This window comes from Ictalurus furcatus, chromosome 28, assembly GCF_023375685.1.
Source record: "Ictalurus furcatus strain D&B chromosome 28, Billie_1.0, whole genome shotgun sequence".
Lineage (NCBI taxonomy): Eukaryota > Metazoa > Chordata > Actinopteri > Siluriformes > Ictaluridae > Ictalurus > Ictalurus furcatus.
In genome coordinates, this window is record NC_071282.1 from 5,243,899 (window position 1) to 5,261,732 (window position 17,834).

Genomic DNA, 17,834 nt, shown 5'->3' on the forward strand with positions numbered 1-17,834 from the left:
GTGACCCTGACAAGGATGAACTGGTTACTAAGCTCATAATTGAATGAGTTTACCCCTGTTAATGTCTGAGATACAAAACATGGCACAAATTACAACTGAGAGCAAATATATATATATATAAAAAAAAACATTAAACCCAGAATTCAAGCTCCTGATTTGCCATCATCTCCTGGTCTCCTGCTCTGCACATTGTGGCACTGAATTTGGATGTCGTTTGAGAGGATTTCCTAGAGCGTCTTTTGGTGGAAGCTCTACGAGAAACATTGATTCCATTCTGAGTATCAGATATAACAGTGCTTTGTACTGACATGGTGTGTGGAGTGGTGTCTCCTGGACTTTGACTTCTATAGCAAACTGGTTTGGGGATCTTTGTAGGTGTCTTGTCAGGTCTGTGGTCCCGTCTGGGGCGGACACATGGTCTCAGTTTCAACTTATAGATGGAAGGCACTCTTTCTGGCTTTTTCAAAGACCTCCTCTGATATGAGGAAGGGGCCCGGGGCTTCTCCTTATTGCCAGTGCTAGAGTTGTTGGATTCAGCAGTCATGGATGGTTCCACAGAGTCTTTTGAATCCATACTGGAGCCCAGTGAAGACCAGGAACTGACCATGGAGGGTTTGGAAACGTTCAGGTGTCTTGAATCTATGTTAGTCTGACTTTTTTGCTTCTTGCCTCTGAGATCTCTGGAGAAATTGTTCACCCAACTTTCAACAGATACTTTCTCAAGCGGCCTCCTCCCTTCTGAAAGTTCACCAATGACAGCTTCAAAACTAGCATCCCTTGCGTTAGTTTGTCTAGAGGATGAATAGAATGCACGAGAGGATGTGTTGTGGATAGAAGGTTTCCTGATCTCATGGGAGATCTCTTGAGAATTAATGAAGTAGTCAGGCTGACTACTGTCCTGCTCATTCTCTGAGTCACCACCATCAGAGTCCATGCCAAGTTGTTGTAGATTAAACAGGATCTCTTCCTCGAGGCTCTGGTACAGGATGGCCTCCTGAGCAGGACTGATTGGAGGAGGAGTAAAGAGATAGCTTCTCTCTGTATCTCTAAATTTGTTTTCTGCATTCACAACTGTAACAGGTTGAGATGGCTCCACTATGGTGCTGTTGAAGTCTGATTTGCTTATGTTGCCTACAGCATTTAGTACAGTGTGCTTTGAAAGTTCCAAGTTGTGCTTTCTGTTACCATGTGAAGAAGACCTTTGTCGGCTATTCTCATTTCCTTGAAGTCTGTTAGGTTGGGGTGAATTGTCTGATGACTGGCCTTTTCCATTTGATGCAGGGAGCTTATTATATCCATCCCCTGATATGACACCCATTAGCCCTTTTGTTGGAGAAAACGTCCGAATGAACCCAGGGCTCTTTCTGGCATTCCCACTGTCTTGAGGGTCTTGGTGGCTTACCAAACTGTTGTTGGTTGCAAAACATTGACCTGGTGTAACACACTGAAAAGGCTGAGCTGACACTGAAACTCCTGGCTGCTCTGGAACACTTTGAGAATCCAGTTTGTTCTTTGGCCCAGTTGTGGCATTTTGTCTCAGCTTTGATACAATCTGCGACTTGGTCCAACTGTGCCCGAGCCTGTTGTCTGGCCCTTGCTGGGGTAGAGGAAAGGTCTGGCTGTAGACCTTCTGCAAGACCAAGGGCGTACTGGGACGCTGAATCTCTGGTTGTGGTGGGGTGGACGGGCGAGTTGGCCGTGGAAGACTGCTGGTTACACGTGGAGATGGAGACACCCTACTGGGTCCTCTGCCTATTCTGCTAGTAGACCTCAGCACTTCATTAGTATCAGAGTCGGTCTGTCGACAAGGGACCCTTAGTCTGAAACAAGATTCACAAAGCCAGATGAGTTTATGGATGTTCCAATTATATGGTAATATTATTGCCTTACAGTATATTTATACTTATTTAGAGCTATGAATGTTAACATGTGACTCAGTACCTCTGTTAGAAGATAGCAGCACTCAAGCTGAAGCATATTTCATTATATCAGGGTAATTCAGATGAAGTGGACACAATTTAAGACTTTAAATGTCAGAACAGGGTAAACTGTATCAAACCCTTATTAACATTTTTTAAGATCATGGTATAGATTTTTAAAGGGAAATTAAGACTGGTTGCCATGACAGATTTCCAACATTATTCCACGGATACTTGCTACATGACAATCTCACAGGCTGAAGGGACAAAGTCGTAATCCAGAGCCTGTACTCTATAAGTCATATACAACAGGCTTTTAGAGTGAACTGATTTTTCCCCCCCCCCTCTTAGACATACGTGCTTTAAAGGCATTTCATAACGGTTATTAAAATGAACTCCAAAAACCTTGAAAGTTTTCTTTTAGTACACAGAAATCAAATATGATTTTATCCTTATCTGAAAGGTTGTTGATTTATAAGCACTAGCTGTGATTGTTTCGGATAAAATTTTCCCGTTTATGTGTGGATCAGTGCCTCCACACTCAAATCTCTAATCTATAATGTGTCTGAATTAATTTAGAGCTTGAATCCGAGTTAGACTCACTGTCGAATAATGGAACGGGACTGTCAAAGCTAACCTAAGAGAAAACTACTTGAACCTGAAGCAGAAGCTCATTTTAGTTTATTGCAGTAATTAAACAGCCCAACATTAGACGTTCGCATTAAATTTGTATGAAACGATGGGACGGGTGCAATAACAATGATTAAAAACCATTACCCGTGTAACTTTGTGCTGCCATTGTTTCTGCTCTTCATGCTGCCGTGTTGCTGAAAGTTAATTGTGATGCAATGGGAATTTGATTCAGAATGAACGATGAAGTGATGGACGACTACACTTGACAAACGACAGATGAACTGTAATTGAAAGCAGTGATAAATAATGTCTCCCCCACAGGTGCTTAGAACTGTCTGCATTACTTTCTGACACACGCCGATTTCTGAGAGTACAGATATTTGCCGTCTGATTAATTACGGGCAAAGTCTACAGGCCTAAATGGATTTCTGTCATCCTGACAGCCAGAGCTGAAATCTAAAAAAAAAAAAAAAAATGATGATCAAAAGCCTTCCACATTATAACTATCGCATATGTAAGGAATAAAATATGATGGAGCTTGCTGTTATAGGAAAATCATCATTTTTCCACTAACAGCATGTTGCAAAATGTTTCATTCCTCTTTTTTTTTTTTTTACACAACAGCAATTTGCCAATGTTAACAAATTTTTATTGATTAAAGAATGCTCTTTTGTACTGCTGATGTCATTCTGTCAACATGCTTAATTTAATCTACTTATGTTGAATGTGTGCCTTACAAGTCCCTGTGTAGGTTTTTTAGAAAGAATAATGTATCGGAATGTATTAGAATGTAGACTATTAGACTAAACCCGTTGCTCTAATTTTAAGCTTTAAGACCCTAACTAGCTGGATCATGTACGTTTAACCAGGAGATACCAATGAGATTCATCATACACAAACGGCATCTTCCTGAAGATGCTCTTGATGCCATGGGCCCTTGCTGATTCTAATTAACCTGCTAATTCAGTAGGCTCATACTGTGTGTAATGGCTGTGGCATTCAGTGACATTCAGTGATTGATTACTTTTTTGCTGTGTTCCTTGGCCCCCCTAAAAGACACTTACCTGCATGGGTGGAAAATAAACTCCATGTATTCTGGTTACAGTACTTGAGTACATGTTTCAGTGTGAAAGTATTTTTGATGGAGGAGGCATTATGTTTTTGGGTGGTTTGTCCATTCGTCCGTACGTCTGAGATACTCGTTGGTATATCTTCAGTGGCTGAATGATTGTAGGATTTATATGGAATCATCACTGTACTGTAACCGGCAGATGAACGGATTCGATTTTGGAATTGATCCGAACAGGAGAAAGGTCACAACAAGGTCAAATATCTAAAATAGTTTTTCTTCCTTTCTGTTCGTCATACAAAGATGGTACTTATGCGTTCATGTTGAGGAACTCAAAGTCTACTTTTGGCTAGCTGCAGTTTTTGCCGTTGGCCTGTCCGTGTGTCCATCCATCCGTGTGTCTGTCCAAGATTCTGACACAAGAAGCACTAGACTTGTGGCGGAGGCATCCCCATTGATGCCATTGGGCTTGAGTTTGACTTGTTTGCATATAATTAAATCATAATACAGTTGCTTTTACTTAAATATATAACGCATTTAAACCTAGAAGACTGTAAGCCAATTAAAAGACCATATGTGCAAATTTTAAATAATTCAATTTCAAGACCCAATCAAAATAAATTCCCTTCCAAATGTCTACACTTCAGGCACCAAATGTTTAGTCCACAGCAGTAGTTAATGAATCTTTTCTTAATATATATTTTATTTATGATACCATAGTAATGTAATGAAAGTGTGAATTTGTTTTATTCACTTACTTAGGGCTATTCTTGAGCCCCGGCTCTGATCTCTGGATTCTAGTGGGAAGAGAAGGGGTCCAGATTACAGGGTCGAGAGGGGACTGGGCTCGGCTCAGCACCAAAGAAATTTGCGATGTAGCCTGCCCATCAGGCCCACATTGCCTGGCTTTGATCTCGTGGACCGGAGTGGCAGGGCGCTGTGCCAGTTTATGGGCTAGAAGAGAGCGAGAGGAACAGAAATTGAATGAGCGAAAAGGATGAGCTCACCAGGAGCTTGGGTTATATAATTCCTACAGCACTAGAATGAAGTGCAGGTTTAGCAAGGGCTTTGCTTCTATGGTTAAGAGCTTCTTTGATAACTAAAAGACATTTGTGCTATTTATATTCTCAAATGACAGCAAGCTATCTCAGCATGCTTAGATTTCATGCTGCATGAATGCAATCAGATATATCCTGTTATTATCTCAGCAGACTCCACTCACATAATGGAGATTATCCGGAGAGTAAAAAAGCGATGTATGGTGTCCCACCGGGTTCTATTCTCGGTTCTCGGTCCCCTTTTATTCTCCCTTTATAGTTCATCCCGTGTAATTCTCAAACATAATACCGGTTGATTATCATCTCGGCCGAATTTAGTGGCATAGCTACGCGAGATGGAAGACTATAAAAGACATAAAACTTGGATGAACAGGATTATTCTTCTCCTAAAATCTAATGAAACAAAAACACTTCTAGCTACTAATATTGCCCGCGTTAATGTTTCTACTTCTCTGTATCTTTACGGATGTTTCAGTTAGTTCATATGAGTGATGCACAGTATTTGCCGACAAAGAGTACTGATACAGAACTCTTTCTGACATTATACGCATCAAATCCTGATCATTACACCATTCAGCTTTTTTTATTTTTGTAAAGGCATGGTTCTGCATTACAAATAAACGACGTTAGGCTTCATTAGAATTCATAACTTTTTACTATTCACTACATTTATGCTCCTTTAAACCCTAACGTAAACTTCTTTTGAAGAAAAAGCAACATTTTTTATCTGCTCTATCAGTCAACATTCTGTTCCTCCATTCGCCTCCAATAAAAGAGGCTGCACTTCGCTTTGGTACTGTCAAGTGGGAATTTGTTGCGCTTATGAAACAACTGCTGTTGACCTTTACCTTGCTTTTTTTGCTCTCGCTTGACTGAAATAGCGGAGTTCTTTGGCCTGTTTTATCTTTAAACGCTTAATTTAATTGGGGTATTGAAGTCCTTTCTGCAGATATGTTTCTAACTTCAATTACGGTATCGATAGTTCCTGTTCCTGAGACCAATACTCGCCTTACGTGCCAGTATCAGTACAGATACCTATTACAGAATCAGTGCCATCATCATGGTAGAAAGGTTTTTGTGGGGCGGATATGAAAAAGCAGTGCTATTTTCACACCTAGTTGCTATTCTTGCAAAAGGGCAAGCCCACAATGTTTCATTATTACAAGAGAAATATTATTAACAGAGGATTGATGACAGATGAAAAAGTGAGGAAAAACTGTAATCATACACAGTGGCTCAATGCCCACGGTTTATGAAAAACAAACATGTTTACGCTATAAGCACTTTCAGGGAAGCAATTATATGTGCTTGCACAAATGAAATGCATCTGTGTCTGTCAGTGGCTGACTGACCTTTATTTAGGGGCATGAAATAATCAAAAATGGGAATGTTTCTTCATTCATAAAGGTTCCACATATATTTAAGGGTATAAAGTTGAAATGGCATAAGCCGGCTGTTTAAAGGTGCATAAATTATGTAATATCTATTGGAATGCTGGTAGATCAAAGTGTGTGTGTGTGTGTGTGTGTGTGTGTGTGTGTCTGTGTGTGTGTGTGTGCATGCACTCACAGAGAGATGTGCAGCGGCAGGAATCATGTTTGTCCAGATAGTGCTCCAGGGTGTCCCATCCTCCACCCACTCTCACCATCACGTGATTCCTTAATATCTACACACACACACACACACACACACATTGTTTAATAGAAACCATATAATAAATAAATATATATATATATATATATATATATATATATATATATATATATATATATATATATATATATATATATATATATAAGCTGACCGACAGTGAAGGACTGTCAGAGTGTGTAAGAGATTGATTTGTCAGACTGTGACACAGCAAAGCAGAAACAGGCATGGTTATTGATGAGAGAGGAAGCTATAAGAAGAGAGAGAAGGGAAGAGAAGACACTGAGGTTTATTTACCCGCACAAATATGATGGTGTTGGAGTCTCCGACTCTGTATTTGCCCTCCGACATCTTCACCATGGGGAACTGACTGGGACAAGTGCAGCGACTTATCAGATATTGAACCTGTACACACAGGAGGTGAAAACAAAACACACACAGAGTTTCAATCAGTCTCCTTTACAATATCCCACTAGATCAAGTCACTGCAGCTTGCCTTAGCCCTTTTTATCCAGTTCAATAAATCATAAAAGGTGTGAACAGGATCTGGAAAGTCAATGGCAAGTGATACTACAAATCATGGACCTTTTAACAGGAGGTCCATCCTGAGTTCCTTGGCTATCAGTCTTCACCGACAGAACATAAACCTGCCTCTGGAGAAACTGATGTCTCTGAATGAGCTTAGGACAAGGTTATGCATTATCCTTGTCTGTGTACATATTTTACAAGCCAGCCAACCATGTATAATATTGTCTGTGTCAGTGGAAAGGACTGAATGTAATTTCTGTGTCTTCGGAAGATTAATTATATTCCAGCCATTAATTCATTTGATTGCTTAAATGATATGTAAATGTAGGATATATCTGGTAGAAGGGCAAGAACACCACCTACTCCTTCCTGCAAGGACTGAAGTAACGTGGAGATTGTTGCCTCATTCAAGTATAACGGTGGCCGCTGGGTTAACTTAAATAGAATGGTGACCAAATTGGGGCGAAAAATAGAGAGAAATAAAACACATAAAAATAAATAAGTATATGCTGACTGTCATGCATGATTTGTCTGAGGTGCAAGCTCACAATGTTTCAACATTATGAGACAAACATAAAACCTACAGGTGAGCTGTCCTGTCATCATTCACAATTAATATGTACATAGACTTCAGTATTAATGTTTGTTGACTGAATTATTTTTGTAGCTACTGAATAGATGACCATTTAGTGCACAACATACCCTATATCCATCTATGACAGGGGTGTCCAATCTTATCCTAAAAGGGCCAGTGTGGGTGCAGGTTTTCATTCCAACCAAGCAGAAGCCACACCTGAGTCTATCGAAAGCCAAGCTCAGTTGAATAAAAAAGGTGGAATCATGTGTGGCTCCTGCTTCACTGGAATGAAAACCTGCACCCACACCGGCCCTTTGAGGATAAGATTGGACGCCCCTGATCTATGGTGTCCATCTAAGTCATGGGTCATTGGAATTTGATTGAATCTATGGGGCAGATCACAGTCCAATCACCATCTCATCCAGGTTCTCAGTGTTTATCAAGCGTCTCTGGACCACAGGCTCCTCGCGAATCTCCTCCTCAATCTCCTCCTCCAGCTGAATAAGGACAGGCGCGACCATGCCGAAGCGAGAGGCCCGTCGTGCTACCTCAAGTAGACAGAGCACCACATTTTTCTCATTCTTTCGCAGGACAAGGTCGTCTGTCTCAAACATCAGAACGTCTGCGGGAGGAGGGAGGACAGTAATGTTATGAAAATGCAGAGAGTGCATAGTTCTACAGTCTAAAGCAGCTTTGTCAACCTACAGGGATTCCAAATGTATCATATATGGTACAGGGTTTTCAGTGGCTGGGATTTGTTTGTTTTGAGCATTGTTCTTGTCTTAAACTTGAACTTTTAGAAGTCCAGTGTACATTGTGTCCATATTGTTACACTGTGGTTCTGGAGGCAAGAGATTTTCCCACTGCATTATAATAGAATGGACTAGATAATGAACCATATAATAATAGAATTTCACATGACTTGAATATGGACTCAGTTAGGGAATACTAAATTAAGCACAACTAATCGACAGTAACATTCAACAGCCCTGGAGGTCTAACTTCCTAGTGCACTACGCATCAACCAAAAAAAAAACTCAAACAAACCCAAATAAACACATAATTACACTGGTAAAGACCCTCTGGGGATAAAAACAACACATATTAGTTGGGACAGATGTGTCAGACAGGGTCAGAACGTCCAGAAGGGGCACCTTTATAAAAAATATATATATATATATATATATATATTGGTAGAGCAGGACGACATTAATAACAGCATAGCCTCACACAAATCTAAGTCGACAGGCTATAACAATTGACTTGCTATCTAGGCTACTATCCAGTGACGTTTTAGAGTAACCCTGTAGTACACAGTTGAGAGGCAACAACATACACCCTAGCAGCTTGTTTTGAGCAAGCTGACTTGAGATCATTTTCAACAACGAAAGAACACCGATAACACAGGAATTTAAAAGAGGCTCGATCAGTTTCCTACACTGCACAGAACAACCGTGTGCGCCACAATTCGAGCTAATGTCGCCATCTTGTGGTACAACTGACTAATGACGCTTAACACAATTAATCCCACCGGTCACAACAATTAACCGAAAGTTTGTTTTTAGCTTTTCGTGCTTTCACTAAAAAGAAGGCTTTAAATAAATTATTGGTAGATTTTATATGAATACTTTTCGTGTGGGTTGTGTATTTGATCAAATGTCCCCAGCTATGTACACCTGAGAAAGATAGTTAGCTAGATAGATAGCAGTTGACTATTCATTGATGTTTGAGGGAAATTGGAAGTAAGGAAATAAGTGAAAGACAGTATAGGTAATACACAAAGCTACCATGTTTGGTGCCTTTTATGTTCAAACGGTTTACTACTGAAATTGAAAATTATTTTCACTTTAGCCTCACACTGCCAGGGTTGGGGGTTCGATTCCCGCCGCAGCCGTGTGTGTGTGCAGAGTTTGCACGTTCTCCCAGTCCTACGGGGGTTTCCTCTGGGTACTCCGGTTTCCTCCCCCAGTCCAAAGATATACATGGTAGGCTGATTGGCATGTCCAAAGTGTCCATAGTGTATGAATGGGTATGTGATTATGCCCTGCGATGGATTGGTGCCACATCCAGGGTGTCCCCCGCCTTGTGCTCTATGCTCCCTAGGATAGGCTCCAGGTTCCCCACGACCCTGAGGGATAAGCGATATAATGAATGGATGGATCTTCTTACTTCACAAACAGAACACAAACACCTGAACGAAAGTGAGATAGCACAGTGGTTCTCCTTAAGGATACTACAGGCACAAACAGTTTTGGTCATGTCAATCAATATTTCAGATTTTTGCACCAATAACATGTCTTCTCCTAAACTATAGGAACAAAAATATCAAAACTAAACAAATATGCTTATTTCACTGTTCACTTATTTCACTCCAAACTGAAGCTCCTTTGATAAAGGCATTAAACTCTGCCCACTTCACAATCACTCCAGAACATATATATCTGAAGAACTTGTCTACTAATATACACTCACAGCCACTTTAATAGGAACACATGTACACCTGCTTATTCATGCAATTATCCAACAGGGCAATCATGTGGCTGCAGTACAGTGGGTAAAATCATGCACATACAGATCAAGAGATTCAGTTAGTATTTGCATCAGACATCAGAATGGGGGGGGGGAATATGTTAACAGTGACTTTTCTAGGCTTGCATGACATGGTTTGAGTATTACTTCAAGGGGGAAAAGGCTGATCACTGGGGATTCTCACACGCAACAGTCACTAGAGTAAGACAGAATGGTGCAAAATAAAAAAAAAACCATCCAGTGAGCAGAAGTTCTGCTGGCAGAAACGCCTTGTTGATAAGAGAGGTCAGAGGAGAATCGCCACACTGGAAGCCTAAGGTAACTCAAATAATCACTCTTTACAAACATGGTGAGCAGAAAAGCATCTCAGAACACATTGCACCTTGAGATGGATGGGCTACAACAGCAGAAGGCCATATCAGGCTCTGCTTCTGTTAGCCAACAGGAATCTGTAGCTACAGTGGGTTTCCTCTCCCAGTCCAAAGACATGCATGGTAGGCAGACTGGCATGTCAAAAGTGTCCGTAGTGTATGAATGGGTTTGTGAATGTGTATGTGATTATGCCCTGCGATGGATTGGTGCCCCATCCAGTGTGTACCCCGCCTTGCTCCCTGGGATAGGCTCCAGGTTCCCTGAAGGATAAGCGGTATAGAAGATGGATGGATGGATGCCTAAGTGATTAATTGAGGTTACTTTCTAACACATTTTTTTCCTCTCTCCATCTCTTTCTTTTCCACCCTTACCTTTGATGTGCATCTCATTCCGACACCAGTTGATAAAATTGGACACGTTATCCCGGGCCAGAAACGTTGCAGGCTGAGCCGAGCTCATGAAAGTCACCCCTGAGGTGGGCAGGTGCGCGTGCGTGCGCCCGCGTTTGTGCTGAAAGTCGGCGGCCGCGCGCGTCACGTTGTTGGCGTGAGCGCACAGGAGCGCGCCCGTCTCCAGCGCTTGCACCAAGTTATTCACCGTAATATCCGCGCCGTACAAGTCCTTCAGCCACTCGGCCAGGTCTTCCTTCATCGCGTAGAGGTACTCCTCACACGACTTGTAAGGTCGGATGCTCTGCGTCGACGCGTGCTCAATTCCCGACATGGCAAGAAAATGCGCCTTTAAACCGCGTCTAAAAAGGAATTAAATCTCATTCATAATTAATCGTAATTGATACCTGCGTTCTCATTAACTCCACATCCAAAAAATCTTCTAAACAAACACTCCTGGTAGCCAGAAAGATTGGAAAGTTTGTGCTGGTTTTATTTCGAAGTTAGCCATGTTGCCCTTGGTGACCAGACCAAACATTCCCCTTAACCATTTCAGCACCACAGAAACTCCTCTTTTACTGTGTTTAATAACATGAAAGCAAGAACTCTACAAATTGGACTTCAAATAAAACAGGCCTACAGCTGAATGACACATTCCCCTTATAATAAAAATAAAATAAAACTAAATAAACAAAAAAGTAGCCTTCAGCTTGCTACTGTAGCCTGTTTCCACACCTTTTCTCACTGCAAGAAATGAAATCATAAACTGAATTAACTCTTACAATACAGAAATTAAATTAGAATTTTTCAAGTTAGCCCTGCCTGGAGCATAGTCATGTCCAAATTAAAATTTTTTTTTGACACTCTCAAAAAAAGTACTAATCTGTACCTTCCCTTATCACTAGGCTGGTACCATCAAACGTACCTATTTTGTACCTTTAGCGTATGTTTTAAATGCGAATGTGAATATAGTGTACCTTTAATAATGATTTAAGGAACATAATTGGACCTTGAGAACCTCTCATGCACCTTTAATTAACTTATAGAGTAACACACACACACACACACTTACAGGTACAAAATATGTACTCTTAAGGGTATCACACAAATGACCAGGAAGGGTAGTTCACTAGTGCAAATGTATACCTAAATCATGAATAGTATGTAGTCTTTAAACTTGTATACCAATAGAACATCAAAATATAAAATTATAATCTCCTTGGTGCACAAACTTCAGCCTCTATATGAATGTAAATGACAGTAAAGGCTTATGAGCATCAAACAGGCAGAACATAACATTATGTACAGTATACAACAACTGGTAATTATTCTGATTAAGATTAGCATTCAGGTTCATATCAGCATCACTAGGCTACTATCAATTCTTGTTTTTTTTCTTTTTCCCAGAGTACTCCCGTCTCTTGAATTTATTTTTTTCACGCCTCTGACCATCGCCTCCTTCACTACGTCGAGTGAACATTGGCATAGGAGGTTCAATCTCACCAGGTCGACCTCCTCTATCCGGCACGCTACCCATCAGCATCTTTACAGTGGAAAAAACAAGCAAATACAAAAAAAACAGTTAGTCAGTTAAGGTTTACTGTACTACTGAGCGTGAATCAATAAATGAACCGTGTGAATATTTGGGTTGTGTAAGTACAGCACCTTGTGAATGGCTGTTGACGGTCCTGCAGTTACGGGCAGAATGCGAGACTGATCCTCTCTAGCTGCTAGTAAGAGCGCAATGGACACGGACGACTCGAGTGGCGCTGTTAAAGGTGGTACAGTGGACATCAGAGCACTGCGCTCCTAGGGAGGAAGTTCCCAGAAATTTCTATAAAGCTGCTTTGTGACAATGTGTATTGTTAAACATGCTGGACTAATGACTCTGAACACTAAGACACTGCCATTGATGGATATTTTTTTTTTTTTTTAATTAGCAAAAGTTCCAAATAGAACCCCTTCAAAAAGATTCAAAAAATAAAAGATGAGCCAAACCATTTTGGTTCCTTAAAACCTTTGTTCTGTGATTCTTAAATCATATTTCTATTAAATAGAATAATCATTTTTCACCACAGCCATTCTTCTACATAATGCTAACGTCTATGGTGAGTTGTTTTAGTTGTCTATGGAACTATTGTGTGGGGATAATGGAATATCATATGACATAGTAATGCACAAAATTAAAATCCTTAAAAAGGTTCTTCAGTTGTCCTTCTTAAGGTTTGTATGTAGAACAATAATGTGGAACCCTTTTATTGGAAGCTAAGAATGCTTCATGACTTATTTATCCAATGGACCTGTAAAGAACTGTTAAAGATCCCTTGAAGAACCCTCTTTTTCCTAACTGTGTAATGCAGTGGTCACCAACTCTGTTCCTGTAGAGTTACCTTCCTGAAGACTCCAACCATAAACGTGCCCACCTGACCATTTAATCATTGCCTTAAGAAGTTCTTGATCGACTATAACTGGTGTGTTAGATGTTAGATTTTCTTCTGAATACCTATAGAACCTGTGAAAATCTAACTTTTAAAACTGCCTTGGTAGTTGGTAAACTTGAAGGGTTCTTGAAGAGTCCATTGGATAATTAAAGCTGCTAAAAAAGAGAAAAACTCCGCTGTAGGGTTCTACATACAACCTTTTAGGGGTTCCTCCATAGGAATAACTAAAGAACTCTTAGTATAGTTAGGGTATAGTACAGTGGTTACCAACCATTTTCCTTAAGCTCTACCTTCCTACAGGCTTATCGCCAACCAAAATATAACATGTCTGTCTTAGTTAATCAATAACTTCTTAAGGCAATGATTAGATGGTCAGGTGGGCACAATTATGGTTAGAGCTCTCCGGGAACACGGTTGGTGACTACTGTTATATTATATCAGTTCTGTGGTGTACTGATGTGATTATGTATACACATTGTTATAATGTTATAGTCTTTGAAAAAAGAATGGTTGCTTAAGGATTCTTTGGATAGTTAAGGCTTATTTGCCTCTTAAAAGCCTACTTGGAATCCTCAGATACAGGACAAGAGTCACCAAGCACATTACGATTACCATTATACACACTGAGATTTCCTTAAGTTCCTCAGACAGTTAAGAGTACTTCCCTTGGAACATTCTCTGCTTCGTAGAACCCTACAACGCAGGCTTGGAAGGTTTTACTCAGAACCCTCACGTACAATCTTGATACCTAAAGGATTCCTTGTCTGGTTTGTCCTTGTGGGGAAGCCCTTAAAGAAATTTCATGAAGAACTCTAAAACTGAGGGTTTCTCTTTAACCACAGTCCTGTTATAAAGCTAGAAACCATTAACCATCCAAAGAACACTTGAGGAACACTTTTTATTGTAGATGATGTGAACTTTCATTTGGTATAAAGTCAAATTCACTATTACTATGAAAAAAACTACATTATGCAAAATACAGTGAGAATTTAAAAGAAGCAGGTGGTTATTTGTTAGTCTACCTTTCCTCGCTCTCCCCATGCAAATGACTGGAGGGTAACATGCAAGCGGTTGATCATCATCTGTCGACGGCACTCATAGTCCTTGAAGAGGGCTTGGCTAATCTGATTCAGCACGCTCTGAAAACAATCAAGTTGTAAAAACATAAAAGCAGAAGAGTTGCGTAGCAGTTGGGTCATGTTGCCCAAACAATACGTACCCATTGTGTAGAATTCAGATTAGTCTTTAACAACGGCTCTTGCATTTCACCCTCTGGGAGCAACGCTAGTCGTGACTCCAGCTGAACAAATGGAGATTTATTAATTGCAATGTTCATCATTCAGTTTATTTAAAAGTTTATTGAAAGCTCATGTGTGTCCACTTCTTACCTGTGAATAGACATCACTGAGCTGCGAGGCTGGATCAATATCCAGGGCCTGAAACAACTCTGATAATTCCTCCACTACCTCTTTGTCATCTAATGGAGTCTCATTCTCAGTATCTGGGTTAGATTGTCTCTGCCTCTGCTCTTTGCCCGACTCACTCAGAGGCTCAGTATCTTCCGGATTGCACTCTTTGTACTTCAGCATATGTGCTGCTTGTAACTCTGCAATCAGGAACTCTGCAAACAACATTCAACACAAAATGAAGACAAAATTCAGTCATCTACTTGACATTTTTAGGTTTGAAGACAAAGGAGAACCTTACGAGATAAACTATTACTTTGTATAAACAGCACTATGGTTTACCTGCAATTCTTTTGAGATGAACGGGGGTCAGAGTCTCTGTGCCGAGCGTGTCATAAGGGCACACCAGTACTTTCAGGATCTCTTTCAGTTCCCCGACCAGAATGTTGCCACTCGCTCCTGTTAAAAAAGTGCAAGGACATGTTCGTTTAAAACCGCAAGCATGTTCATGCAAGACACCATGCAATGCTGACCTAGATACAAGAAGACTGGAAGACTGGATGCGAGATGAGAAAACACCCTTGTATGGGATGCCAGTCCATCTCAGGGCACCATGCACCCACTCATTCACACCCATCATACATTACGGCAAAAAGTGTGCAGACAACTGAGCATGACGTCCATATGTACTTGTTGAACATCCCATTTCAGATTTAGTCAACCCTTTGCTGTTATAATAACCTCCACTCTTCTGGGAAGGCTTTCTACTAGATTTGGGAGTGTGGCTGTGGGGATTTGTGTCCATTCAGTCACAAGAGCGTTAGTGAGATCAGGCACTAATGCTGGTGAGAAGGCCTAGCGTTCCAGTTCATCCCAAAGATGTTCGGCAGGGTTGAGGTCAGGGTCAGTGAGTTTTCCACTCCAACCTTGGCAAATCATGTCTTCATGGACCTCACTTTGTGCACAGGGGTATTGTGATGCTGGAACCGGTTTGGGCCTCTTAGTTCCAGTGAAGGAAAATTGTATGCCTACAGCATACATAGACATCCTATACAACTGTCCGCTTCCAACTTTGCAGCAACAGTTTGGGGGAAGACGAAGGGGTCCACAAACAAGTGTCCATATAGTGTATAGCTCCAGGGTCCCGTGTACGACCGTCAGATCGGGTTACTGTGTGTGGAGTTTTGCATGTTGTCTCTGTATCCGTGTGCGTTTTCTCTGGGTTCTCCGGCTTCCTCCCACCTCCTAACATGCTAGTAATCCATGTATAAATTCTTAATATTTAAAATGTCAAAATCTATGTAAATACAGGTGCACCTCAAAAAATTTGAATATCTTGGAAAAGCTCATTTATTTCCGTAATTTAATTGAAAAAGTGGAACTTTCATATATTCTAGATTCATTACACATAAAGTGAAATATTGCAAGCCTTTTTTTTTGTTTTAATCTTGATGATTACGGCTTACAGCTCATGGAAAACAAAAATCCAGTATCTCACAATATTAGAATAAAGAATTTATAATACAGAAATGTCGACCTTCTGAAAAGTATGTTCATTTATGCACTCAATACTCGGTCGTGGCTCCTTCAGCATGAATTACATGCAATGCGGCGTGGCATGGAGGTGATCAGCCTGTGGCACTGCTGAGGTGTTCTGGAAGCCCAGGTTGCTCTGATAGCGGCTTTCATCTCGTCTGTATTGTTGGGTCTGGTGTCTCTCATAGATCATCTATAGGGTTCAGGTCAGGCAAGTTGGCTGGCCAAGCAAGCACAGTAATACCACGGTCAGCAAACCAGTCACAAGTAGTTTTGGCACTGTGGGCAGGTGCCGAGTCCTGCTGGAAAAGGAAATCAGCATCTCCATAAATCTTGTCAGCAGATAGAAGCATGAAGTGCTCTAAAATCTCCTTATAGACGCTGCATCGACTCTCGACTTGAGAAAACACAGTGGACCAACATCAGCAGATGACATGGCCCCCCAAATCATCACTGACTGTGGAAACTTCACACTGGACTTCAAGCAACTTGGATTCTGTGTCTCTCCATTCGTCCTCCAGACTCTGGGACCTTGATTTCCAAATGAAATGCACCATTTACTTTCATCTTCCCCGTGATTGTGGTTGTGTGTACCGAACCAGACTGAGAGATTAAAGCCTCAGGAAACCTTTGCAGGTGTTTTGAGTTAATTAGCTGATTAGAGTCTCCTCAGGTCGACATTTCTGTATTATAAATTCTTTATTCTAATAATCTGAGATACCGGCTTTTTGATTTCCATGAGCTTGAAATAGTTCACTTTATGTGTAATGAATCTAGAATATATTAAAAGTTCCACATTTTGAATTAAATTACGCGGGGAAAAAATGAACTTTTCCCACGATATTCTAATTTTTGAGACGCATCTGTACGTTTCGCATTATAGCAACACAAAATATGTAAATATATTATTTGCCTATGGGGAAATCTGTACCATTTGGAAATAAACTTTCAGTTAATCTATAAACTAAAAATGTAGTTAACCTTATACCTCCAAGTTCGGGACAGCTTTTCCTCAGCTCCAGCACCAGCCAGGAAAGCAGTGGACACGGCAGTTCATCACATTCACACCGTGTCCTACAGAGATCACTGTCATATCTGTAAAACATTAACACAGGTTCAGGCAAACGTGACATTAACAGCAGTTGTTCAAGCTCAAACATAGCAGGATGTAGAGATTTAGCGATTTACCCAAGTGCTTTAAGAGCCGCTACTGTCTCAATCTCTCGCTCCATTCCAAAAACAAACTGCGAACTGAAACTGAATTATATTTCCATGCACTGAGAATTTCCACAGAGTTGTCTGATCTACTTCCTGATCCCGACTCTCCAGTCAAATTGTATGCGCTCGAGTTGCCTGCCAAGCCAAGGGTAAACCAATCAACACGCTTGGGATTTGGGTTGGAGCGTTAAAGTGACTTTTATTCTATGATCAAGGGATTATTTATAGGTTTTTCTTTTTTTTTTTTTTTTTTTTTTTTTTTTTTTTTTTTTTTTTTTTTTTTTTTTTTACTGCTGCACAGATCATGCAAACAGAAATGACCTGCACTGCAAAATGTACCCCGCAAAAATCCACTCAGTACACCTATCTTATTATTATTATTAGTAGTAGTAGTAGTAGCTAGTATTATTATTATTATTATTATTATTATTATTATAGTGTATACGCCTATATCTTTCAAACTGCATGTTTTTTTGTTTTGTTTTGTTTTGTTTTTTTTACCAGGAAGT

The 17,834-nt window shown here is 40.5% G+C and overlaps 2 protein-coding genes across 3 annotated transcripts; both read right to left on the bottom strand.

Annotated features, from left to right (window-relative positions):
- Positions 1 to 16: 16 nt before the first annotated feature.
- LOC128603560 (GAS2-like protein 2A) lies at positions 17 to 11,075 on the bottom strand. Of its 2 annotated transcripts, XM_053618087.1 has the most exons (7): positions 10,707 to 10,859; positions 9,292 to 9,562; positions 7,848 to 8,056; positions 6,627 to 6,734; positions 6,249 to 6,345; positions 4,380 to 4,575; positions 17 to 1,820 (listed from the first exon to the last, which is right to left on the bottom strand). In XM_053618087.1, the coding sequence occupies exons 1-7, from the start codon at positions 10,722 to 10,724 to the stop codon at positions 131 to 133; spliced, it is 2,589 nt and encodes an 862-aa protein (XP_053474062.1). In that variant the 5' UTR covers positions 10,725 to 10,859; the 3' UTR covers positions 17 to 130. The 2 variants fall into 2 exon arrangements, with proteins under 2 accessions (XP_053474062.1, XP_053474061.1); XM_053618086.1 differs by lacking the exon at positions 9,292 to 9,562 and having other exon boundaries at positions 10,707 to 11,075.
- Positions 11,076 to 11,292: 217 nt separating this feature from the next.
- im:7138535 (uncharacterized protein LOC797998 homolog) lies at positions 11,293 to 17,557 on the bottom strand. The gene is made up of 8 exons (XM_053618089.1): positions 17,296 to 17,557; positions 17,096 to 17,202; positions 14,914 to 15,030; positions 14,554 to 14,786; positions 14,385 to 14,465; positions 14,188 to 14,304; positions 12,390 to 12,533; positions 11,293 to 12,267 (listed from the first exon to the last, which is right to left on the bottom strand). Exons 1-8 carry the CDS (start codon positions 17,337 to 17,339, stop codon positions 12,103 to 12,105), a joined length of 1,008 nt encoding a protein of 335 aa, XP_053474064.1. The 5' UTR covers positions 17,340 to 17,557; the 3' UTR covers positions 11,293 to 12,102.
- Between the last annotated feature and the right edge of the window lie 277 nt (positions 17,558 to 17,834).

Coding starts and splice junctions, on each gene's coding strand:
- LOC128603560 (XM_053618086.1), bottom strand. CDS start 11,058: ATGTCGGGAATTGAGCACGCGTCGACGCAGAGCATCCGACCTTACAAG. Junction 6,735..7,847: donor CTGAGAACCTGGATGAGATG/GTGATTGGACTG, acceptor CTGTGTGTACAG/GTTCAATATCTGATAAGTCG. Junction 1,821..4,379: donor GGGCTCAAGAATAGCCCTAA/GTAAGTGAATAA, acceptor ATCTTGTTTCAG/ACTAAGGGTCCCTTGTCGAC.
- im:7138535 (XM_053618089.1), bottom strand. CDS start 17,339: ATGGAGCGAGAGATTGAGACAGTAGCGGCTCTTAAAGCACTTGG. Junction 15,031..17,095: donor AAGCTGTCCCGAACTTGGAG/GTATAAGGTTAA, acceptor CTTTTTTAACAG/GAGCGAGTGGCAACATTCTG. Junction 14,305..14,384: donor ATCTGAATTCTACACAATGG/GTACGTATTGTT, acceptor GATTGTTTTCAG/AGCGTGCTGAATCAGATTAG.